General features: G+C 35.7%; 1 protein-coding gene across 6 annotated transcripts in view; it reads left to right on the top strand.

Annotated features, from left to right (window-relative positions):
- Positions 1–25,923, top strand: part of RASAL2 (RAS protein activator like 2) — a 445,700-nt gene that overhangs the window by 310,854 nt on the left and 108,923 nt on the right. For 5 of the 6 annotated variants that reach the window (XM_053606502.1, XM_053606501.1, XM_053606500.1 and 2 more), the window contains one exon: positions 5,263–5,369. In XM_053606502.1, coding sequence (XP_053462477.1) covers positions 5,263–5,369 — 107 coding nt within the window. Of the gene's footprint in view, positions 1–4,420; positions 4,500–5,262; positions 5,370–25,923 lie in introns of all 6 variants that reach the window. The other variant, XM_053606504.1, reaches the window with a different exon arrangement.

Genomic DNA, 25,923 nt, shown 5'->3' with positions numbered 1-25,923 from the left:
TTAAACTATGATAACTAATTATAAAAATGGCAGACACTGTTAGAATTTTATGTTAAGTATATGGGTATATGAAAAAATAAATAGATAAAAATAAAAAAGTATATGGGTATATGGTATGATATATGAATTTTCATTAAATGAGATCGAACAAAAAGTACATTTAATCAATGCCTGTAGATATTTGGCCATACAGTAGTGACATTATATAGCAGATAACTTTCTCATTTAAGACATTTTCAGAGACTTTAGAGCCTAACCCTTATTAATATGATAAATAATTCTCTTTTCCCTTTTCAAACATAATAATATTCCAGATTTATTCTAAATCACATTCATTGTTCAAAATCCTAAAAAGAAAATTTTAAATACCAGTAAGTGTCTATCTGTAGGGTTTCTATGTGATTTGTACCTTTTAGTGAAGTATATTTGACCATATGGTTTTTCATATCTGAGTAAAAAGTTAAAGTTTGTACGTATGCTCAGATGTATTAGGCCTACATCATCTGAGCATACCTGCCCCAATTCCTCACAGGCTTTATTTCCTACTCCTTGTTCCCACTCACTAGCACCAATCCCTCTGCATTTTACCCTAGAAGATCTGCCCCCAGTCTTCTTCCCTAATAAATCTGCAAGGCTGACTTACTAATCTCCTTAAGTACTAGCTCACACCTCACCTTTGCACTACAACTATTATTTAAAATTACTATACCTCTTCATTTCCAAGTCGACTTTGCATTTCTCCTGAAATACTTTTCACCTTCTAATATACAGTATTGTCTGTTGTTTGTCTCCCTTAACTTCATGTAAGTTTAAAAAGACAGAGACATTCTTCCATTTTGTTTACTTAGTTCTCTTTGATCTGAGCATATAGTAAACAGTAAATACTGGTTGAGTCAATAAGTAGTCATTTTAGCTTGCTAAAAATGTAATTTCACAAGCAGTCAGTGGACTTTAACAGAATTTCAGAAGCGTTCGCTTAATTCTTATAGCTAAGTGTCTAGTCGGGAGACCTAGGATAGTGGCAGGGGAGAAGTGATAAGAGGGAAGGTGTATTGGTGGTAGTGGGTAAAAAAGAATTACCATACTGCCCTGCCCTCAAATAGCTAGTTTAAGACTAGCTGAGAGTCTTTAATGGAATTGTGGTGCATAATGTGTTAAATTTTAAAGAAAAATGCCAGAGATTGTATGTCCAAGTACTAAAGGAACCGTATATCTTCGTGTAAGTCAAAATGATCCATGACATTGGTGAGCTAGAGTATTTGGATAGCCTAACAGAAGAAAATAATTATTTAGAACTCATAGTCTCCCTGCTTCTTAGAGTGCTCCCAAATACATGATTATTTCCTTTTTCTTTTTTTTTTTTTCGAGACAGTCTCATGCTGTTGCCCTGAGTAGAGAGCTGTGGTATCACAGCTCACACCAACCTCAAACTCCTGGGTTTAAGGAATTCTCTTGCCTCAGCCTCCCAAGTAGCTGGGATTACAGGCGCCCGCCTCAATGCCCAGCTATTTTTTGGTTATAGTTGTCATTGTTGTTTGGCAGGCCAAGTCTGGATTCGAACCCACCAGCTCTGGTGTATGTGGCTGGCGCCCTAGCCGCTGAGCTACAGGCACCAAGCTGATTATTTCCTTTTTCTTATAAGAGATCCAGGAATTTTTTCACATTTGCTCCCTGGTAAGTAAAATAAAAACCATGAATACACTATGAGGTTCTAAGGCAGATATTGATTTGTTTGTTGAACAGGCACATCCTGCACCAAAAGTACCTTTGCCCCATAATTATCCAATTGACAATTTCTCTGCTACACTTTTCAAGGAAAGCACTCTGACATAGAGGAAATTGTGTATGTTAAGGAAATGACATTATAATGCTAACACACTTTAGATTTGAAGAGTCCCTTTCTTCTAAAAAGCTAATTTTGCATCAAAGAATATAAACTCATTGATCTTGTCTTTATCTCTGTTTGGTCTGGATAACCCAGTTTATTGAATGATAAAGACCAAGACAGGAAGGTGAAATGGCTTGCACAGAATCATACAGATAGCTGGTAGAGCTGCCAAGAAAAACATCCAAATGTTTTCTTTGTTCAATACATCATCCTATATGGAACTGTATTGAGGTTATCCCTCATCATTGTAAGTCATCACCTCATTTCAGGTTGTTTCCAATGCCAAAGGAAGTGAAGAGATAAATTCACAACGTAATGAGGCTTTTCATAACATTTTTGCTTTTCAATCTGAAGATGAAAAATACTATTTTTTAGAGGATAAAGTGAAGGAAGCAGTTTCAGACCTTTATCTACCAAAATAATATTGTATGTCTCTTGTCTCAGTCTTAGAGAGTGAACATATTTTAAATGACTATAACTAAATATTGTGACTGTGAAAAGAACATTAATTTTACTGCAGGTGAAAATAGTGCAATAGTATGTAGCATGAGTGGGGGCAGAGGATATGGCTTCTAGAACTAGTATAGATTTTCCTTCAAACTCAGCATAAAGTGTAACTCTAAGAGCAAGTATCATCTTTCCTTGCTGCTCAGAGATTTAAACCAATTTAATATGCAATTTGACCAATTTAATATGCAGGTCTGCCTGAGACTCATTTGGCAGATTGTTTGTTCTTCTCTTGCTAATGCTGCTACCTTGTTTCTAAGCAGACCTGGGTTCTAGGGCTGTATATTTTCCTCTGTGCTTCAAAATAATTACAAATGTTCTGAAAACTAAAGAACCTGGACATTTCAAAGGTCTATTCTACATCATCAGATAAACTATATTGTGGGGGTTGAGAAAGCAACATAGTATAGACTTCTTTTTTCTGTAATTGATTACCTTATTTCATTTTCTTCCTCTCCTGTCTTTAGTGGAAGTTGTTACAAACTTCAAGAATAATTTAATTTCTTCTTTCTGGACCTAGTAATATCCTACAATCTACATCAGAGTTGTGATTTTTTTTCTCCATGATACAGAAGAAAAATCAAAAAGATAAAGAAAGTGCAATAAATACTGTGTTTACTAGAGTTTGAAATGTGGTTGCTCATTTTAGCCAATGTAATTTCAAATACTTAAAAGCATTGAAATGAATTTATACAATGAGTTCATATGCCTAAAAACCAAAATTGGATATTTGGAAGAAAGTGAGGAAATGAGTTTCAATTTTTTTCCTTAGCTAGAACATTACAAATTAAGGAAAGTGTGTACTAGATCATTTTATCCCAGCTAATAAAACTTATTTTTCTCCAAATTTTGTTTTTTCATCAAATATTCAGAGACTAAAATATACTATAGCATAATATACAATCTCCTGTATCTTCTAATTTGAAATAAGAGGTTACCTTTTATAGGTACTTAACAGAGTAAGAGAGAGATTTTCTTTTGCCTTCACCAGCCCCTTCACCTTCTGCCTTACCCCTCCCCCATACAGAATCCCCCAATTTGGATAATCACTTGGTAAAGTCATTCCTGCAGTCTGAAGGTTTTGCGGTTCAGTGTGCTCAAACAAGCTGATTTGCTTAAATTCAGTGCTTTGTGCCATTCCCATGAATCTGAGCTAATTATACTGCCATTTTTCAGGGATGTGCGTTAGAAGTCATGTGTGTCTAATTCTGAAAATGGCTTTTATATTAAGGCTCATTTAACCACTGATGGTTAGAAGTTGAGAGAGTTCGTTATTCATGATACTTTTCCAATACAGTAAATAGCATAGAACTCTCTGGCACTGCAGGCATATAAAACGTTATATTGTCAACCTCTCCCTCATTGGGAATGTTGCAATCTGGCTTACATTTTACTGGTGAAAAAGTCAGTGAGACAAAATTAGTTGTGAAAAAGAAAATCAGTGTCCAGCATGCAAAGATAGTAATAGGATAAGCACTTACAATTGGATTTTCCTAGGAGAGATTGATTTGTGTGCATTACTGGGTCTGTGTAAAATGGTGTCCTTTTGGCACTAGCTGAATATAAATTTCAGTAAATGTTTTTTTCTTGCCGTAGATTCATGTAATACAGTGAAATTTTGCTGTAACTGAGGGGAGGCAGTGGTTGGATGTCTGTTAACAGCCTGAAAGTAACTAATGAGGATGTGCAGTTGGAACGATTGATTGAATAGCTGCAGTCCTGTGTGTTTCTTTCTCGCTTGCTCTCTGCAAGCTGTAGAGAGGGAGGGGGAAGAGCAAGACACAGGGAGGGAGCGAGAGAGAAAAAAAATGCTTTCTCTTAAGTGGAAGTAGCACGGATCCCAGGGGCCAGGAGGCCAGAAATGGAAGTTTAAACTGCATCTATCTTTTAAAGAGAGAACAGCAGGAATCAAAATGTCAGTCTCCGGAGTCACGATTTACTCCTTATTTTCTAAGATCCAGAAGATAACACAGAATACTTTTTTTAGGATGTGTTTGGTTTTTTTTTTTCCTTGTCCATGTTGAGATTATCTAATGTTATCTGAGAAGCTGGATTCCTATATGTCTGTCAGTTGAAGTGGCGATGGGAAGCAGTTGTGATAAAGGTATAATATGTATATATCATCTGTGTGTATGTGCATATGTGTGTATGTGTGTGTGTATCATTCTATGAAAGTATCTTTAATGTAGCCTTAATACAGTATATAGTAACTAAACAGGAGAATTTCACATCATCTGCAAAATCATAAATTTGTTAAATCAGAACAGATTTAGGATTCCAAAGTAAGATCTTAGTAAGGTCATATTGCCGAAGGAAAAGCTGATCTATTTTTATATCTGCATAGGCATATATGTTATTTTATCCTGGCAGCAGCTTTCAATCTTCACATGGCCCTTTTGTTGCAGTCTAGTGAATAATCTTATCTGCACAGGACCGAACTTTGACCTTTGTGCAAACACTATCAACTCATTTGCAACACTAGACTTTATTTTGTTCACAAGAATATTAGAAATTTCATTTCATCCTGTTAACTCCTACATTGCTGACAAATAGAAAAGTGGGTTGATAATACTGTGAGATGTAAATATTAAGTGAACTTAAAAGTATTAATCATAGCTCAGAGGAAATTATTTTTTATATATGCATGGATACAGATATAAGTTGTCACACCGAAGCAGATTCTTTGTGGCCAAGTCTCTATAGTATCTTGATAGTTCAAACCCCAAGAAGACAAAGTATATAGAGATAGAATATAATATACCTTTAAATCACACTGACTTTTTATTTAAAAAAAAACAAGAATTTTACAGTTTAGTGAAAGATTCTAAATGTTAGGTTCTTAGTGTTTCAACTTTCCTTTTTTCCAGAGGTGCCAGCAGAAAGGTCCCCTCGCAGACGGAGTATCTCAGGGACCAGTACATCAGAGAAACCTAATTCCATGGACACTGCAAATACCTCACCCTTCAAAGTACCAGTAAGTGTTCTTTTACTTTTCTCCTTTCTTTTTAGAGTTAGAGATAATTGTTAAGGAATGCAAACATTTTCTCTTAAAAGATTTCTTTATGATACTGAGGTCAAGGGCAGAGTTATCAACATGTAGATTAACTATGGTTAATATCTACTACTTTCAATATAAAATTAATTAGGTTTTACAAAATATTATTTTCACATATGGGATATTTAAAGCATATAACTAAATACATTAAGTTCACATTCCTCTGAACTATAGAGTACAAATCCTTGCAGATGTCCTTTTACCAAATTGCTAAATCTGTTAAAATTCTGTGAAGATGCTGGTGGGAGTTTAGGGTTTTTTGCCGGGGGGTGGGGGTGGGGGTGGGGGATAGAAATTTTTCTTTTTCAGAGTGTGAGCATAAGCAGAAAGTGATGAGACTCAAAGAGTGGGAGAGCACATTCACAGAGAATTAGACAATTGTGAATTCTAATCCCAAAGCTTGGTCTGTGCTTTGTTTAAGCCTTGACTATCTAAGTGCTTAAGAAATACCCTGAAAAAAGTAACCCCTTAAACTGAGCATGTACTGAGAATCAGTATTAAATACAAAAGAATGCTGAGATGGAAGTGCCATAAGTGATCAGGTCGGCGGACTACCAGTTATAGTCCTGGTGTGGACCTTTTTGATATATCTCTGATTAGCCCAGATTTTAAATCATCTCTTTTCTTTGTTTATTGGGTAAGACATGCTTACTTATTAATCGTATCAGTTTATTAAAATTTATTATTTTTATAATTAAAAAGAATTGCATGAGGTTGGTTGTCATTGTCATTCTAGGCACAATAAAAAACAATATAAGGTAGAAATAGACTTTTCTATTTTTAAAAAGAGGGGGGTTTTCTCTTAATTGCGCCAAGTTAATATGATATGTCTTTCTTTGTTCTAATAGTTTTTTTCTTTTAGTTGGGATACACTTTTAAGTAGAACTGATTTTTTGTAATATATAAACTGACATTCATGTGTAAGATAATCAAAATGGGTGTTTAATTCTATCCCCGAGGAGCAAGATTTCTCCTTGTTGTATCTCAGGGACTTGAGGAGTTTGTGTATATTTGCTACTATAACACCTTTTAAAGTTTTACAAATTTTCTCATTTTTAAAGATCACAAGCATATGTTGGATAAATATCCTAACCAAATACGACAGGAGTTTTAAAATATCATATTTAATGCCTTTTGCTGAATTTCTTTGTTCCACAGACATAGCTACCTATTTTTTTTTCTTTCCCCTCCTTTGCTTTTTTTTCCCTGCTGATGCAGGAATCAGAATAAAACTGACTTTCCATGTATAAAGTTTTGTGAGAGGATTGAGTTAGAATTTGAAGTTTTTACATAATCATCCTAGAACTGAATGGTGAATTCTTAATTTTTTTGAGGAAAAAAGTTAATAACTGAAGAAGAATATCCCTCTACAATAGGGTAACATTGAAGTACATCCTATATTGAGTCTGAAGTTCATGCCCAGGCTTTTAAAATTTGAATTAGTTAAGAACCATAATTTTCATTTGTATTTAAATAATACATTGACAAATTAAAGTTTAATAATAAGACTAATTATTCTTGAGTAAAAGTTATAAAGCAATGATGGGTTTACATGAAAGCTAGCACTGCTTACAAAACACACACTCAGTTAGTTAGTCTTCCAACAATCTCCTCCACCTTCGATTTTGAAGTAATGAGGGAAGGGCAGTCACAGAGTTCATACACTTAGCTCTGTAAGAAAATATAACCATTCATAGGCCCTTTTATAAAGTATAACCATTCATAGACAGTTTTGAAAATAACCAGAAGAGCACACTAATACAACAACAACCACCAAAAAAAAAGTCAGCAAGTAGAGGGAGGAGGCAGGGGATCATAAAAACAATCTGAATTAACTTGGTAAATAGCCTTACATTTATTAATAGCGCTTTAGGGCACCATTGTATTCCAGGATGGTGCATAGCACACAAAATTGACATTGATAATGATCATTGAGAAAAAGTGAGGTTATATTTGTTGTGCTATTCTTTTTAAAGGGGAACTGTGTAATGTTATGTGATACATATCCATTGAGAACATTTAAAATCTTGAAGATATATGGTGTTTATAAAACTTATTACTCAGAGAGTCTGGTTTGGAAGTACCTGATTCTTTGATCTTGCTAGATAATAATTCATGTATTTTTAAGAGAAACCAAAAACTGGATAAATGAGGCACTGCAGTACTTGGATGTCTCTGTAGAAGTACATTGTATTTTTTATGCTAATATGAATTAGATCAACTATAAATATATTTATATTACTGATTAGAAGAATGCTTAATTTTCAGGTCACCTCAAAATACTTTATAATTTATATCATAATGGACTTTTTGAATATAGAGCATACCAAACTGAGCCAAACTTTAAAATGTTGAAGTAATTTATACAATATCCAAAGAAGATTGTTTCCATGTTAACTTTATGAAGAAACAGAAACAATATTTTAGCACAGGTACAAGGGGTTCTGGGATTCAGATGTCATTACTGTGGTGAGCATTGGGCTCACAACTCATCAATTAGACAACAACAAAAAAACTAGTAGTGGACTCTAAAAAGGGCCTTTGTCTTTCTAGCTCCATTTTTGGACTTTATACAAGCAGATGAGATAGATTTTAGTAAGTCCTGACTGATAATTATTTGTAACAGCACATTTATTGAATGCTTACTAAGGGCAGAGTATTGGTCATTCACCAATTAATTTGTACCTTCTTGGAGTTGTATGGGGGAAATGAACCACAAAAGAATTTTTTACTCCCATAAAGCCTATAATTGAGACAGAAAAATAACCAGATTCATGAAGAGGTAGGTAAACCTCGTGACACAAATTATTAACAATCCAGTAGATAAGCTAAGGCTTTGACCAGGAGCAATATTTGAGCTGAGTTTCAAAGCCTGAAAGAATATAATTGACGGAGGAAGGAGAGTATTCCACACTGAGGAAATGGCATTTGGGAGAGACAGACTTTATGGGATGACTTATGTTTCCAGGGCATATAGAAAGGATTCAGTGAGATAGGAATCAGAAAGTATGTGAGTAAAAATGGCAAGCGAGAAGGCCGGGAAGGTGGGTTGAAGCAAGACTCTTGAGTGGGTTGCTTTCTCAAGCTTAACTAAATTATGCAGGTTGCTGAAGCCTTAGAGATGTGTTTTTTGGAATATGTATCTTTGGTTCAAGAGCTAACAAAGTTGTATAAGTACTATGAAATATTGGTAAATTACTTGATTCTTCCCCTCAGTGACTCCTTTTCCTCTTGCCGTCCCTGTCCCACCCTAGGGTAATAGGTAAGGGGCTATCATTCAATAGATGGCCAGCCTAGCACCCACTCTAAGCCCTTAAGCTGACACTACTGATTTTTCAAGAGTAGTAGTTAGCCTTAGGGAGATCCAGGAGAAGCCAGTGCAAACCTCCCACTCCTGGACTCAAACAGTCCTGCCTCAGCCTCCTAACTAGCTGGGACATGTGCAACTGCACCTTGCTGATTTTTTCCATTTTTTTTTTTTTATAGAGACAGGATCTCCCTCTTGCTCAGGCTGGTCTCAAACTCCTAACACCAAGCAGTCCTCCTGCCTTGGTTTCCCAGAGTGCTAGGATTCTAGGCATGAGCCACCATACTGGACCAGATAATTTAAGGATTTGTTTCTATGGCTATTTCTTTTTTTTTCACCCCCATGGCTATTTCTTTGAACCCATTAGGTATAATACATATGTGTACTTCACAATGCTTTTGCAGATCTGAGTTCTGACTGTTAGAAGCTTCAAAAACAATTTTATTCATTTGAAGTTTTTGCCTGTTATAAAGGTCATGTTTCTCATTTTTCCTTTAATATCCTCCTAGATTTTTTGCCTTTGTATATTTCTAGTTTTTATAAATAAAATATCCATTGTAAATTTTACACATTGCTAAAACCACATTTAAATGATATTACAGGGGTGATAAGGAACAATTTGGTAAACTAATGAAAAATTATCCAGGTACATACTTAAATTTAATTCAGAAAAGGAAAACGATCACATTTTGTAATTGTATATATTTGTTTATCAATGCCCGAATTTTGGGAACAGACTTTTCATATACTCTATTTATAAAGTGACTTGATATTTATGATTTTTTTATCACCTATACTTTATGATAACTTCAATTTGGCTTTGTCTAAGAGAGACCTGCTTGTGTTCTGGCCAGGTGCTCAGCTTAGTGTTCTCTCCCTGTAACACAATGATCTGAGTTGGCCTTTCATGTGAATATAACACAAAGTATTGCAGCTGCTTCATTTGTGTTAGCTTTGAGCTTGGCTCTGAAAGAATTCAGGCCCTAAAAACATATGCCAAAGAGACCAGAAAGCAGAGGTAGTAGCTGAATGTTCCTATCTAATCCTCCTTGTGCTCTCATCACAGTGATACCTAAGCATTACCAAATAATATACTAGATACAAAAGACAGTCAAAAGACCAAACCTTTTCACAGTTTTTAGAAGAAAGTAAAGTTTCAAAAAATAAAATGTAGACTAAGTTAAAATCCTACAGAAAAAGAAATATGTTTTAAGTATCAAAATATCAGACTTAGCTGGTATTGGTCTGTTTTGAATAGAATCTTCTATAACATCCTGTGTAAGTGTATTGCCAAGTTAAACAAAGAGACAGAAAGTGTCTTTTCTGACTTAAAGACCAGAAAGTGTTCATTGCCCAAATATGTGCTTTTCAACTATATAGCTATACATAAAAATCACCTAAGGAGCTTTAAAAAATAGACCAATCTTATACCAGTCCCCTTCAAACCAATTAAAACAGAATCTCTAGACTAGAATCTTTTTTTTTTTTTTTTCTATTGAGACAGAGTCTCACTCAATTGCAGTGGATAGAATGCTATGGTGTCATAGCTCACAGCAACCTCAAACTCTTGGGCTCAAGCTATCCTCTTGCCTCAGCCTACCTAGTAGCTGGGACTACAGGTGCCTGCCCCAACACCCGGCTAAAAAAATCTGTTTTTTAAAAGGTGCCTAAAAGGAGTCTAATATGCATCCAGGGTTGAGAACCATTTGTCCGAAGGATTGTTAATATATTAGAAACTCATTTTAGTCAATGTCTTACTTATGAACTTTGGCACTTCCTTTTGTACCTTCAAGTCTAGCATAAATTAATAAGCACTATTTTCTTAGTGATCTATTGTTATATACAAATTGCTGCATTTTATATTACTTCTATATATTTGCCATGGTCAGTTCAGGAGACCATTCTTTATTTACAAAAGATTTGTTTTACTGAAGCACAGTGACCTCTCACCAGCCTAAGAATCTCAGATTTAGGGATGAAATGATGAAATTGAGCTCATAGCTTCCAAGCTACAATACTATTCCAATTTTTGTATTTTCATTGCTATCATATTCTGGATTACTTAATTTCCCCTGATGCTTAAAGACTCTGTATCCGTCTTTTTCCCTTCTCTGCACTGACATCTGCATAAAATTAAAATAGGATCACCCCGCAGCAATACCTCTTTTAATAAAGACTGTATTTATATTCATATGTGTATGAATATATAATATATGAATGTATATTCATTTTATATGTCTATCAAAGTCCTTGACTAAAGGTAAAAATAGTATAATAAACATAGAAATGTCAGAAAAGAAAATTATGGTCTGAAGGTATTAATGTTAACTGTTACCTTTAAATCATTTTGTATTCAGAATGAGTATAATTTTAAGATCCTTTAACGTAAGGATCGTAACGTAACGTGGGAAAATGTAAAATTTAGAACTAAGACTCTTAGAGCAGAGAAAAGAGGAATATGGTTAGATATACATCTCCTTAAGGGGCCAGGGTGGGAATTGGCAAATACCTGGACGAAAAGAGGGTGCAGGCTTGGCAGGAAATACTGCCAAGACTCTAAACTTGAAAGAATCAAAAAATGAGGGAAACCTTTCTCAGTCTTTGGTAAATTCCAAAGGTAATTCTTTCTAGGAAGAAATAGGTTTACAGCAGCACTAAGTAATGGACATTCCGACTTGTCCTGCCCAGGGGAAGAGAGCTGTTTGAGAGAAAGGATGGGATATACTCACTTATAGCTCATTCTCATAGATATAAGTCCCCTCTCCTTTCAAAGTAAGGATATTTCTCCTCATCCTTAATGGGAGAGGGAAGGCATAACATCCTTCATTTCACAATTAGAGATAAATGTTTTGAAGAACTAATGCCTGCTTAACAGGGAATACATAATTAACCAATAAGTATACCTGATTTGTGTAACTGATAACAGATGCTTTCCCCCTTCAATTCAGAATCTAAAGATCTAGAAAAGAAAATTACCAATTTCTTGATTTTGCTAAGATTAGTTATGCAAAAGATACTTTACTCTTGTTAGCTGTACTCATACACAACAAAGTATGATCATTGCTAATAAACAGTAATATCCCTGTGGTACCTTCTACCATATGGTCTTTTAATTCTCTAACCAATGCCAGTAGGTTTTTGTTTTATATTAAATGCTTTGTTTTATATTAAGCATCTATTCGATTTCATTTTAAAGAAACTTCATACCAAGGGTATTCGGTGCCTTTGGCTCAGTGGGTAGGACACCAGCCCCATTTACCGAGGGTGGCAGGTTCAAACCTGGCCCCAGCCAAACTGCAACAAAAAAATAGCCAGGCATTGTGGCGGGTGCCTGTAGTCCCAGCTACTCGGGAGGCTGGGGCAGGAGAATCGCCTGAGCCCAGGAGTTGGAGTTTGCTGTGAGCTATGAAGCCACGGCACTCTAGTGAGGGTGATAAAGTGAGACTTTGTCTCAAAAAAAAAAAACACTATAAAATTTTTTTGTCAGACTTTTGAATAGCTGATAAAAGAAAAGCCTCCAAAAGGATTTAAATAGAAATTTTTCTAAAACAGATATACAAATGGTCAATATGTACATTGAAAAGATACACAACATCATTAGTCATTAAGGAAATGCAAATTAAAACCAAAGTGAAATTCCACATGATACCCAAATAGGATAGCTATAAGCACAAAGGGACAATAATAAATGTTGGTGAAAATATAGAGTAATTTAAACCCCCATACATTCCTGGTGGGAATATAAAATGGTATAGCCATGTTGAAAAACAATTTGACAGTTCCTCAAAAGGTTAAACATGGAGTTTCTATATGACTTAGCAATTTCACTTGTAGGTATATACATAAGAAAACTGAAAATACATATACACAAAAGATGCACATGAATGTTCATAGCACCATTATTTATAATAGCCAAAAATACACACAACCCAAATGTCCATCAGCTGAAGAATAGATACACAAAATGTGGTCTGTTCATTCAGTAGAGTATTATTTGGCCATAAAAAGAAATGAAGAAATAAATGCCACATCATGGAGGAACCTTGAGAATATTGTGCTCACTGAAAGAAGCCAGACATAAAAGGCCACACATTGTATGGTTTCTTTTATATGAAATGTCCAGAACAGGCAAATCTATAAAGACAGGTTATCATAAGCTAGAGGAGGGGGAAATGGAAGGTGACTGTTAACAAGTGTGGGGTTTCTAGTTTGGGGAATGAAATGTTCTGGAATTGGACTGTAGCAATGGTTGTACAACGTTTTGACTGTACAAAAACCGCTAAATTGTACATTTTAAAAGGATGAATTTTATGGTACAAGAATTATATCACAGGGCGGTGGCTGTGCTCAGCGGGTAGGGCACTGGCCACATACACCCAGGCTGGTGGGTTCAAATCCACCCAGGCCAGCTAAACAAACTGCAATAAAAAAATTGCCAGGCGTCGTGGCGGGCACCTATAATCCCAGCTACTTGGGAAGCTAAGGCAAGAGAATCACTTAAGCACAACAGTTTGAGGTCGCTGTGAGCTGTGATGCCACGACACTCTACCGAGGGCAACATAGTAAGACTGTGTCTCAAAGAAAAAAAAAATTATATCACAGTAAATAAGACATCTTATTAATAATTTTTGTTGAAAAAAAATAATAACTTTTGTTGATTATAAATTGAAATATTAATGTTTTAGCTATATTTGATTAAATAGAGTGTATTTGGGGAAGGGACACCAAAATGCATTGCATAATATTATATTTGGCTGCTTATTATCTACAAATCTTTTTAGGTAATCATTACTAATATTTTTACATATTTGCATTTTTATACACTACCATAATTTTGCTTACTATAAGGTAGGTAGTACTATATACTTTTATTCAAAAATGTAGAAATAGGAAAATAACATTTAGGTTTTTTTTTTTAAAAAAAAAAAAGCAAAGTATGGAACTGAAGCAACAGAAATGCTCTGTGCTGGCCTTTAGAAGGCGATGCTCTTGTGACTTGCCTGTGGAGAAGGACATCTTCTATAGCTGAGGACCTCAACTCTACAACCCTTAGGAACTGAATTCTGCCAACAACCTGTATGAGTTTGGAAGACCCCAGGCTTCAGATGAGAATGCAGCCTGGTTGACACCTTGATTTCAGCCTTGTGACACCCTAAGAACTGTGCCACACCCAGACCTACAGAAACTATGAAATAATAAATGAGTATTGTCCTAAGCCAAAAAAAAAAATACATAAAAAAGCAAAGTATGGGTATGTCATATGTGGATTTTTTAATATTTGCAAATTATCAACAAATTTTTACTTATATACTAAATATGTATAGTATACTTTATAATTTCTTCCATAAGTTTGTATCTTTTAAATACAAACTTTTGACTTTTGACTTTTTAATTTTATATAGTCTACCTCTGCCTTTGCATTCTTATGAGATGGTTTATATGTGTGCTTGTTTTATGGAATGATACTGACATCTCATATTAAGAGTTGTTTTATTAGTAATGTATCACAGGAATGGAAAAGCAAGGATCCAAAGTACTCAATACTAATATGAAACCAGTAGAGAAACAACTATGCACACACAGAGAGAGAAAAACACAATTAAATTCAAGTGGGGGCTGTGGGGCAGAGGGAAAGGGAGAACAGAGGAGGTTTGGTAAGCTCTCACCTAATGTGCACAATATAAGGGTATACAGCACACCCTTACTATAATGAATGGCTAAACTACAACTTGAACTTTACCTAACAAACACAAACAATGTAACCTAATCATTTGCACACTCGTATTAATCTGAAATTAAAAAAAAATAGAAAACTTGAAGGTAAAAAAAGTTTTTTGTGACTTCTGTATAGCAATGAAATTAATGATGAACAAAGTAGGAAACAGAAGGGATGCTGTCTTGGCAAACATCCTTTTAACAGTCCTCTGTATTCTGCTGAGGCTTGGATCTGATGTCACAGAGTAATATAAACTAAGGTTGCCCTTAATCGCATTCACTTCATGTTTTCCTAAAACTTTTTCTCTTGAACTTCTAACTTTATAGTGCTGCATATTTCTTCAGTTCCCAGAACCAAATGTCTGACTAAGATTCATTATATACTCTTCATAATATACTCTTCCCTTTCTCTCAGATTCAGTCGCCAGATTTTCTTGTCTGCCACTCTTCCAAGTCAGCTACTTGGGAGATTGAGGCAAGATCGCTTGAGCCCTAGAGTTTAAGGTTATTGTGAACTATGACGCGCCGGCACTCTACCGAGGGCAACAAAGTGAGACTCTGTCTCAAAAAAAAAAAAAGTTTGGGTTTTTATTTCATTCTTTAAAAATTTTTATGTTATTGAATGTTTCATAGTCATACATCAGAACATTCTTATAAGTAAACTTATTGGAAATGCATGCTCAACAATATTTTATTCATTTTATAAGAAGATGAGAACTAATAAGTCTATAACTCTAGCACTGACCTTTCTTTTTTTCCTAATCTGTTTATGAAAACGATTTTAATCTCTGAGTAGCATTCATGATTATCCAAGGTATGCATATTGCAAAGACACTAAACACTTATGCCATAGTATCTTCCTCATTAGTTGGTGATTTAAAATTAATCAACACTGTACTGTTTTTTTTTAAGGGTCTACGGTAAATCTGTTAAGTAAAATAGAATTAAGGGTGGAATGTAGTGAATATAAAGAAAGAATTTTCTTTCTATGGAAACCCTGTGAGACTGAGGGAGTAATTCACAGGGACTGTATTTCTTAGTTTGTTTCTCATTCAAAGTTTAATTTTGGATGTGTACAAATGTGGTCTACCTCTCAACTCTAAAAGTTTAGTGGGACCAGTTGCAGTGGCACATTCCTGTGGTGTGTGGAGCTTTTCAGGAGGCTGATGTAGGAGGATCACTTGAAACCAGGAGTTTGAGGTTACAGCAAGCTATGATCATGAACTGCATTCAGCCTTTATTTATTAATTAATTAAAGTTCAATGGGAAAAAGAGTACAGTCAGCAGAAATGAAGTTCAAAACCTGATGATCTGGCCTAGCTACCTAGGCTCATATGTTATGTACTCAGTGAGACCACTGTTACTCAGGAGCATTTTTCCATTAAAATCAGGTGGCTACGATGAAAAAAAGCTCTGATCTCTCTTCGGACCATGTAATTTAGGGCCTGTGTTACTCTGCCTTTTTAATTCTGTCAGAGTGCTAGAACTAGGATTTCATAGTAGTAGCATTTTTTTTTTTTTTTTTGTAGAGACAGAGTTTCACTTTATCGCCCTTGGTAGAGTGCCGTGGCGTCACACAGCTCACAGTAACCTCCAACTCCTGGGCTTAGGCGATTCTCCTGCCTCAGCCTCCCGAGTAGCTGGGACTACAGGCACCTGCCACAATGCCCGGCTATTTTTTTGTTGCAGTTTGGCCGGGGCTGGGTTTGAACCCGCCACCCTCGGTATATGGGGCTGGCGCCCTGCTCACTGAGCCACAGGCACCGCCCATTTTTTTTTCTTTTTTTTTTTTTTTTTTTGGAGACAGAGTCTCACTATGTCACCCTTGGTGGCATCACAGCTCACAGCAACCTCAAACTCTTGGACGATTTTCTTTCCTCAGCCTCCCAAGTAGCTGGGACTACAGGCACTTGCCACAATGCCCGGCTTTTTTTTTTTTTTTTGCAGTTGTCATTGTTGTTTAGCTGGCCGGGGCTGCTTTCAAACCCACCAGCCCCAGTGTATGGCGGCCAGTGCACTAACCACTGAGCAACAGGCACCGAGCTAGTACTAGCATTTTTGACTTGTACCTAGAATAGGCAAAGGAATGGTAAAAACAATATTTTTTTACTGTATGTTCAGCTAGCATCTCACTTGTATGACTAAGAACAAATTGATTTCCTCTAAGGTCTATAATTTCTTTTTTATAATGAAATATTATATATCTTTTAAAATCTTTGGAGGTGGGCGGCGCCTGTGGCTCAAAGGCGTAGGGCGCCGGCCCCATATGCCAGAGGTGGCGGGTTCAAACCCAGCCCTGGCCAAAACCGGCAAAAAAAAAAAAAAAATCTTTGGAGGTTTGCAGATAAAAAGGTACTATGTACTAAGGACTAATTTGTGAATATTTTACTGCCTAAATTCATAATGGAAAAATTTTTTGCAATATTAGGAACAATACAATTAGTAAATAGCCTCCAGATATAATATAAATATGCCCAATAAAATCTTTCCCATACTGTATTTCTCTTTCCCCACTCCTCTATTTTATACTTTTTTTAAAAAAAGTTTCTACTGATAGACATTAGTAGAAAGTAATTATATTGTTTCATATTATACCTTTTTCTCACCACCATCCATAGTATGGATTTTAGATGCCCTTTGTTTGCGTCAGACACAGTAAGAATTTTATTTTTAAAAAAATAACTAATAGGGTCCAAAGCTGCTATTCATCTTTGATGCTGTTATTCTGAGAATCCTAGAAATGAGAAGTGGAAAACTTCAATTAAATTCATCTATTCTTTTTCCCCTGACAATGGAAAAAGTGTCTTTTACATTATATTATCTAATGCTTTTTCAGGCTTCCATGATAACCTGTGGGAGACTGTCCAATAGACATTCCTCACTTTGGGGAGAATGTTATCTTTCTAGTTTTTGACCCATCATTTCTCATTATATTCCTTAAAGAATCTTCTTCAATATTTGTACTCTGTGAACTTGAGTATGAATAGCCCAGGGTCCTAAGAAAATCAATGTATACCTCATTGTCAGGAACTGAGGTGGTCTACAGAAGTGAATATTCCAAACTTTTCCTCTTAAACACCAGATTTGGTTTCAATAATCTTGAGGGCTTTTTCCTCAAATGTATTAGATATTTCTCTACTTTCTTGAGTAAGTTCAGTTTTTCCTAATAAATCAGGTTATTATTAGCATATCACAAATATATAGTTGGTAGCCATTTGTGTGCTAAGCATTAAGGTATGCAAAAATGAGCTCAATTTATTTGTTTCCTATTTGCCTTCAGGAGTTAAGATTCAGTAGGTAATACAAAATGGGAATAGAAATAATTACAGGTCAAGAAAGAAGAAAACAGTAGTATAAACAAAAGGTCTTAGATAATCAGAAGTGAGAGAGACTGAGTCCAATTAGAGAAATCAAAAATGGCTCTTGAGGAATTGGTATATGAAATAAGTGGTATAGGGATAACTGAATAATCTTTTAGAAAAAGATAAAATTAAATGTGTATTTTCACCTTACTCAAGAGTAAACAATAAATCAATTGGGGATCTACATGTGGGGGGACAAAGAAGACATGCAACTACTAAAAGAAAACATGGATGAATTCCTTAACCTTGATGTTAAGGGAAAGCTTTCAATAATGATTATTGAAAAGCCAGAGGCAATTAAAAAAATTGCTAAATCTGACTATACAAAAAAAGTTTTTAAAAAGTGCATGGCAAAAAACATAACAAAGTTAAAAGACAACCAGTCAACTGGGAATATTCATAACATGTAAAAAAAACTATTAAAAATTAAGGGACAAATAGTCAAGACCCGATAGGGTGATTGAGATAAAAAAGACATGAAGAGATATTTCTCAAATATTGTTCTGAACATAGGAAAACAATGTTTGCATTCACTTTAAATCAGAGAAATGCAAATTTTAAACAACATAGAAATACTAATTCACCTTTCAGGCTCACAAAAACCAAAGGGTGGCCACAAATTTAGTTGTCCAAGTTGTGGGAAATAGACACTTTTCATACATTGCTGATGGAAAGGCAGACTGGTACAATCTTTCTAGAGAATTTGGCAAGACTACATATATACACTTAGCTTTCAACCCAGCAATGCTATTTCTTAGAATCCAGCCTTAAGGTACACCTTCAACACTATACAAATACGCATGCACAAAATTATTCTTTGCAGCATTGTTTGTAACTACAAAATATTGGGAACAACCTGTATACACATTCATAAAAGAGTAATTAGATAAACTATATAATGATCCTCCCTCAAAAATCCCCACATCTTTCACAGATAGGATTAAGGTAAGGACTTTCGATGGAAAGTCCTTCTTTAAGATGGAAAGATTATCCTAAATTAATCCAGATGGTTTCAGTCTAATCACATGAGACCTTAAAAGCTGAGACTGTCATAGAGATGCAGCGTTTTAGCTTCAAGGATGGAGGAAAGGGTAAAGTGCCGAGGATTGTAGGTAGCCTTTAGAAGCTGAAAAGAACGAGAAACAGATCCTCCTATGAAGCATTCAAAAAGGAATGCAGACCAGCTGACACCTTGATTTTAGCCAAGTAAGACCTATGCTGGACTTCTGGCATTCAGAATTGAGATAATAAATCTGTGCTGATCAAACCACCATGTTTGGGGTACTCCGTTATAATGACAATAGAAAACTTATACCATGAAAAATTGGTAAAGTTAGAATTAGGTCTATAAATTAGGTCAGTATGGTACCTATGTTAATTTCCTAGTTTTCCATGATTATACTGTAGTTATAGAAGATGTTAATATTAGAGGGGGAACTGGGCAAAGGAAAACTCTCTGTGCTATTTTTCCAGATTTTCTGTATCTAAAATTATTTCATATCTTAAGGGAAAAAAATCAGGGTTTCTACCCCCTCTTGATATCCTTTCCCTATGCTACCTCATTAACGTCTTATTCCCCAGATGGATTGCAAGGGCTCACTCTGTAATCCTAGCTCTCTGGGAGTCTGAGGCTAGCAGATTACTTAAAGTTCGAGAGTTCAAGACCAGCCTGAACAAGACCGACCCTGTCTCTATTAAAAATAGAAAAATTAGCCAGGCATTGTGGTGGGCACCTGTACTCCCAGCTACTGAGGCAGGAGGATCGCTGAGCCCACTCTGAGCCATGACTTCACAGCTCTCTAGCCTGGGGCAACAGAGTAAGACTGTCTCAAAAAAAAAAAAAAAATCCTATTTCCTTAAAGAGTTGACATTTATTCCTTTTATATGTTTGTGTATTTCCAACCAAGCTTTCAACTCAGTGGTTCCCAAACCATATGTCCATAGAAGAATTGGTTCATAAATGTTTATAGCAGCTTTATTCGTAATATCCCCAAACTGGAAACAATCTGAATGTCCATTACTTGGCAAATGGATACCAAATTTTGGTATACCTATGCAGTAGAGTAAGAAGGAACAAACAACTGATAGATGCAATAGCATGGATAAATTTCAGCAACATCTTGCTAAGTAAAAGAAGACTATATACTTCATAATTCCATTTATATGACATTCTGGAAAAAAGTAAAACTATAGGGACAAATCAGATTAGTGGTTTCTAAGGGCTAACACTAAGAAGACGGGGCACAACGAAATTGGGGGGGATAGACATGTTCAGTATCTCAGTGGTGGTGCGATATATATTTGTCAAGCTATACTAACAAAAATTAGTGACTTTTGCTTTCTATAAGTTATACCTAAATAAATCTGGACTTTTGGAGGGGGTTTGTTTTGTTCATTTGCTTGTTTGTTTTGAGACAGAGTCTCACTTTGTTGCCAGCCCTTAGTAGAGTACTGTGACATCATAGCTCACAGCAACCTCAAACTCTTAGGCTCAAGCTATCCTCTTGCCTCAGCCTCCCAAGTAGCTGGGACTATAGGGACCCACTACAATGCCCGGCTACTTTTTTTAGAGGCAGAGTCTCACTTTTGCTCAGGCTGGTCTCCAACTTCTGAGCTCAGGTGATCCATCTGCTTCAGCCTCCCAAAGTGCTAAGATTACAGGCGTGAACCACTACGCCCGGGCTCAATAAAGGTGTTTTAAAAGAAAAGATGTTTTGGCAGGGCATAGTGGCTCACACCAGTAATCCTAGGAGTCTGGGAGGCCGAGGTGGGTGGATTGCCTGAGTTCACAGGGTCGAGATCAGCCTGAGCAAAAGCAAGACCTCATCTCTACTAAAAATAGAAAAACTGAGGCAGGAGGATCGCTTGAACCAAAGAGTTGGAGGTTGCTATGAGCTATGACAGCTTGACATTCTGTCTCACCAAAAAAAAAAAAGGAAAGACAGAGAAAAAGAAAAGATGTCGTAAAACATAACACATAGAAGTTGGAAGTAAAAGGTTTGAAATTAACAGGAAGATAATCAAAAGAAATCTGATACAATAGATGCATGAAAATGAGTCCCTAAAATAAAGAACATTATCAGTAATAGAGAAAATGTGCTAGATATCTTCTGTTTTCCCCTCTGGCAAATTTTAACAAAACATATACAAAATTTTAAAATTTTAAATTGCACATGAACTTTATGGCCATACTACATTTTAAGATGTCATAACATACTATAACAATTATCTAATACAGATTTTATATTTATTTTGATATTTTAATGTAATTATGTAGTATAGCAAGAACATCAATAATTGGCATGCCTCTTATTAATAGGTATATGCTTACTAATTTATGTGCTTTAAACTAATTTATGTTTAGAAGTTTCATAATGAAAATTTTATTTTGTGTAATAAGAGAATCACATTGAATGCTTGTTAAAAATGCGGATCACTGCACCCCAGACCCAGAGATTCTGATTCATTAGTGCTGGGCTATAAAAACAATTATAATTTATGATAGAAGTCTTTTGCTTTCGCTTTAATGCTTCAATTTTAAAAAGGAAAAAAAAAAACTACTGAGGGAAAATTACCCATATTGAAATTGCTTATTAACTATAAAGCACAACTCTTTGTTATTCTTGTCATCTAGAGTTTCCCCTTTTTTTTGAACTTCCAATAACTGAAAGATAAACTAAGTAAAATATTACTGAAAGGTAAACTTTAACATTTTCAGTCATTCTTTTTTTTTCCCTGATTTTCTACAATAACATTTAGTTAACATTTAGTGAATATCTGTATGTTCCCAAGTTATAGTAAGAGAGCAAGAAAAGGAATGATTTATATATGCCATAGAGATTTTTTCCTCAGGTAATTATAACCCATGATAAAATGAACTGCAAAAATATGTAAAATACATAGAGATTAATTTACTAATTAAACTAAAATTTGAAACACAAGAATGAAAGTTGTTCTCACCTGAGTCCTTTCAAGGACTAGTATTTATTTTCTTAGTGTGAGCCATATAACATTTTAAAGAACTTCTATTAAAATTACCTAATTTCTTAGCATTTTTCTGATACTATTCTTAATCCCTTGTGTGGTCGCTGATGGTGAACAAGTCTCAAGCAGAATTAAAGCAGGGTTCTGTCACATAGCCTTGTAGTTTTGCGTGAAAGGTGTCACTGTCTCTGCTTCTTCCTGTCTTGAGGGAACAGCAGCAGTGCTAGGACGCCGACAAGTCAGTGTCTCTTATTACCACCACTGAGGTTTCAGAGAGCAGTTGGCATAGCAGCAGTTTTATTTCAGTTACCAATCATGCCCAGATAGCCAAGTCGAGTCTTCAGGGGTTACTCTAATTTGCAGGTGGCAAACAATTTTTGTAATCATTATCTTAGCATTTACCATGCTCCAGAGAAAGGCAAAATTTCACTTTTTCTTTCACTGACAGATGCTAATTTTAAGCCTTATTTTGAAAAAAAATAGTAAGTACCAACTTATCAAAGTAAGTCATTTTAATTGCATCAATTGCTGTGACAGTGTAGTTTAAAAAAAAAAAAAGACGAGTTATTTACTATTTTTAAGAATAGTGGATGGTAGTAACAGCATTTCAAAAGAGAATTGGAGGGAGGCGCCTATGGCTCAGTGAGTAGGGCGCTGGCCCCATATACAAAGGATAGTAGGTTCAAACCCAGCCCCGGCCAAACTGCAACAAATAAAATAGCCGGGCGTTGTGGCGGGCGCCTGTAGTCCCAGCTACTCGGAAGGCTGAGGCAAGAGAATCACCTAAGCCCAAGAGCTAGAGGTTACTGTGAGCTGTGACGCCATGGCACTCTACCGAGGGTGACAAAATGAGACTCTGTCTCTTAAAAAAATAAATAAAATAAAATAAAACAAAAGAGAATTAGGGAAGGTATGATTTGTTTTGAACATTTTCAGATTAGGTTTGAATCAGAAGGATGAAATTAGTTTATTTATAGTCTTTCATTCCTTTGTTTCTATTTATGTTGTTGGATTCTTAGAATACATTTAGAGGAGCATCATTTACACTCTTCACATTTCTATAAGACATGGATATCATAATTTTATATGAAAGAGAGAGAAGCATTTTTGTCTTAGTATTCATCTATTTTTACATTTTATACTTGGGGCTTTTTTCTTTTATATTCAGTGACCACAGAATCAGTTACATATAAAAGTAAACTCAATAGGATTTGATTTTAGTTTAAGTATACATATAACTAGAAACCCTAGGTGTAAAATCTTATAAATAAGATGTCACACTGGTAATATTTTTAATTATTTTCTTCATTCTTTCATATTATTAATTGCCATCCTACATGATTCTTTGTGAGATACAATCCTATAATAAGATATGTGTAGAAATTAGATATAATATGTTGAAAATAAGTTATAGTGCTTAGAGTATTTAAAGAGAAATTAGAATGTGGAGAATTATTATAGCACAGTAGATAGCAAGGGAATCAGACTTCCTAGGCTCGAAGTTATTTGCCATTTAGCAGCTGTGTGACCTTGGGAAAGTCATGTATCTTCCCTATAATCTTTGCTATTGAGATGTGTTCTACTCTTGGTGAAGAAAATGAACTGTTCATTAATTGCACATTCTTGTTCAGAACTTTGCGTTATATCAGTACACATTTGTTTTCATAGTTAAAAGTACTTCTCTCAGGAAAGCTAAAGTTTATTTATTAATGACTGTTTTAAATTGTCTTATCTCTCATTGTTGACTTACTTAGAACGGCTTCCTCTCTCAAGTTCAAGTAAAAGGAGAGATCTTGGGCGGCACCTATGGCTCAGTGAGTGGGACGGCGGGTTCAAACCCAGCCCTGGCCAAACTGCAACAAAAAAATAGCCGGGCATTGTGGTGGGTGCCTGTAGTCCCAGCTACACCTGGAGGCTGAGACAAAAAGGAGAGATCTTTTACAGTGGCCTACAAGATTTGTGTGCTACCACCATTCACTCTCACTGCCAGGACTGCCACCATCCTGCTACTTCTCTGACCTCTTTTCCCACCACTCTCTCATCACTTTCTTCACATCAGCTGCACTAATTTCTTTGCTCTTTCTTGAAAATAGTAGGCATGCTGCTGCCTTAAAGCCTTTTCCCAACCTATTCTTGTTGCCTGGAATATTTTTCCATCTGATATCAGCAGGCTAATGCACCTTCTTGAAGTCTTTACTCAAATGTAATCAATCCTTCACTATAAAGCCTACCCTAACCACTTAATATCATGACTCTATTTTTCTATGGCATTTGCCTTTCACTTATTTCTTTGTTGTCTGTCTCCCTCCACTAGTATGTAAGCTGAATGAAAGCAAGAATTTTTGTTTTATTGTTCACTGATGTATTTCAGCTTTCTCAGGTATATGACAAATAATAGGTGTTCAATAAATATATGAATGAACAAAACTTTTAAAATACATGTTAGCAGTATACTGGGTTTAAACCTTAACTGTATATCTGTAAACTGTATGATCTACAGCAAACTACAGAATACCTACTTTATGGAGTTGCTGCATGGATTAAACGGTATTACATGTTAGTAAGCACCTAGCCATTACTAATACTCAGGACTATACAGTAAATTCATTCAGTCAACAAATGGTTACTGTCCTCTTATTATATAGAAGTATCACTGAAACAGCCACAAATCCCTGCTTTTGTGAACTTATTTCTGGGTTTTTTTCTTTCCTTCAATGCTATCGTTTCTAGGAGGAAAAATTGTGCATTCAACTAAGCTTTTCAGTAGTCTCTTACCCTAGATTCATATTCATTTAATACTCACTATTATTTTCTATAACACTTTTGTATTCAAATTATCTTATTCCTTTAAATTGCCCCAGAAAGATGATGTTTTAATCTTTCTTTTACAGATAAGACATCTGAAATTTGGAAGTTGTGACCAGTCCAAGGTCATTCCCCTAGGACAGCAGTTCTCAACCTGTGGGTCACAACCCACAGGAACTGTATTAAAGGGCCGTGGCATTAGGAAGGTTGAGAACCACTTCCCTAGGAGGAACTGGGGCCAGGTTTAAAGCTACTCTTTCTCCTTCAGAAGCCCTTGCTTTCCCATGGTGGTGCTTACACAGCACAAATACCAAATGACATTTATTCATTTAACCACATATTTTATCTTATTGATAAAACATTTATTGAGCTCCTACTAAATGCCAGATATCAGACCTGCTCTGGGAATACAGAGATTCTTTAGTCCTTGTCCTAAGGAGTTCAGAATTTAGTAGGGAAGCATGCAGTGTGCTAGAGGTAAGGCTAGCTCTATTTATCGATAACTTGGATGCACCTGCTCTCGAACAGGGTCAGGGTGCCAGTAAAAGCACCCTGGAAGAGATCATGCCTGAGCAGAATCTGAAAGGAAGATCTGGCCAGGGAGAAGGGAGGAAACATGAGCAGTAGCAAGTGTGTGGAGAAGATAGAGAGTTGTAGGAATATAAAGTGCAAAGCAGGGAATGGCCATCTGATTAAGTCATAGAAAATAGGCTAGAATGGCAAGTAGTCACCAGATGACACCACATCTTACAGGTGGAACTTAACTAGGACCACTCTTAGCTGCTTTAGGCAAGTTATGCACCCTGGTCCGGTGAGATGTGACCAGAGTAGAAGGACTGCATGGCACAAAGCATAGTGACCTGTATATAAGGAATTACTCAGAGGGGCAGTGGGCAAGTGGACATGGCATACACTCTGAAATTTCACAGAGAGGAATTATGTTGCTGGAAGGCTCAGTGCATGATTGGTCCAGGACAGAGAGACAGTAGAAGCCAAGCTGAGCTTGGGGTTAGAATTTTTGGTGCTTTTAGCTTATTCAACTATATGGTCTTCCTGAATAGGTTGGTAATGGGATGAGAAAGATAGATTTAAACATTGATTTAATTTTGATTTCAGGTAGCTGATCATTAAGAGTGTTAGTAATTGAATAGCTTCAGATTGCAGGCTAGGGCCTAAAATTCTTAATGAATAAAAGAAAGTATAAGAGATTAAAACATGCGAGCAGCAAAGATACAAATGATGCTAAATCAAGCCCATCTGAGCCTCAAAGTGCATGCTTTTACTGTGACCAGGATTGCAT

Source organism: Nycticebus coucang, chromosome 10 (genome assembly GCF_027406575.1).
Source record: "Nycticebus coucang isolate mNycCou1 chromosome 10, mNycCou1.pri, whole genome shotgun sequence".
Classification (NCBI taxonomy): Eukaryota; Metazoa; Chordata; class Mammalia; order Primates; family Lorisidae; genus Nycticebus; species Nycticebus coucang.
The sequence above is the reverse complement of the archived record's forward strand: the minus strand, read 5'-3'. Positions and strand labels throughout refer to the sequence as shown.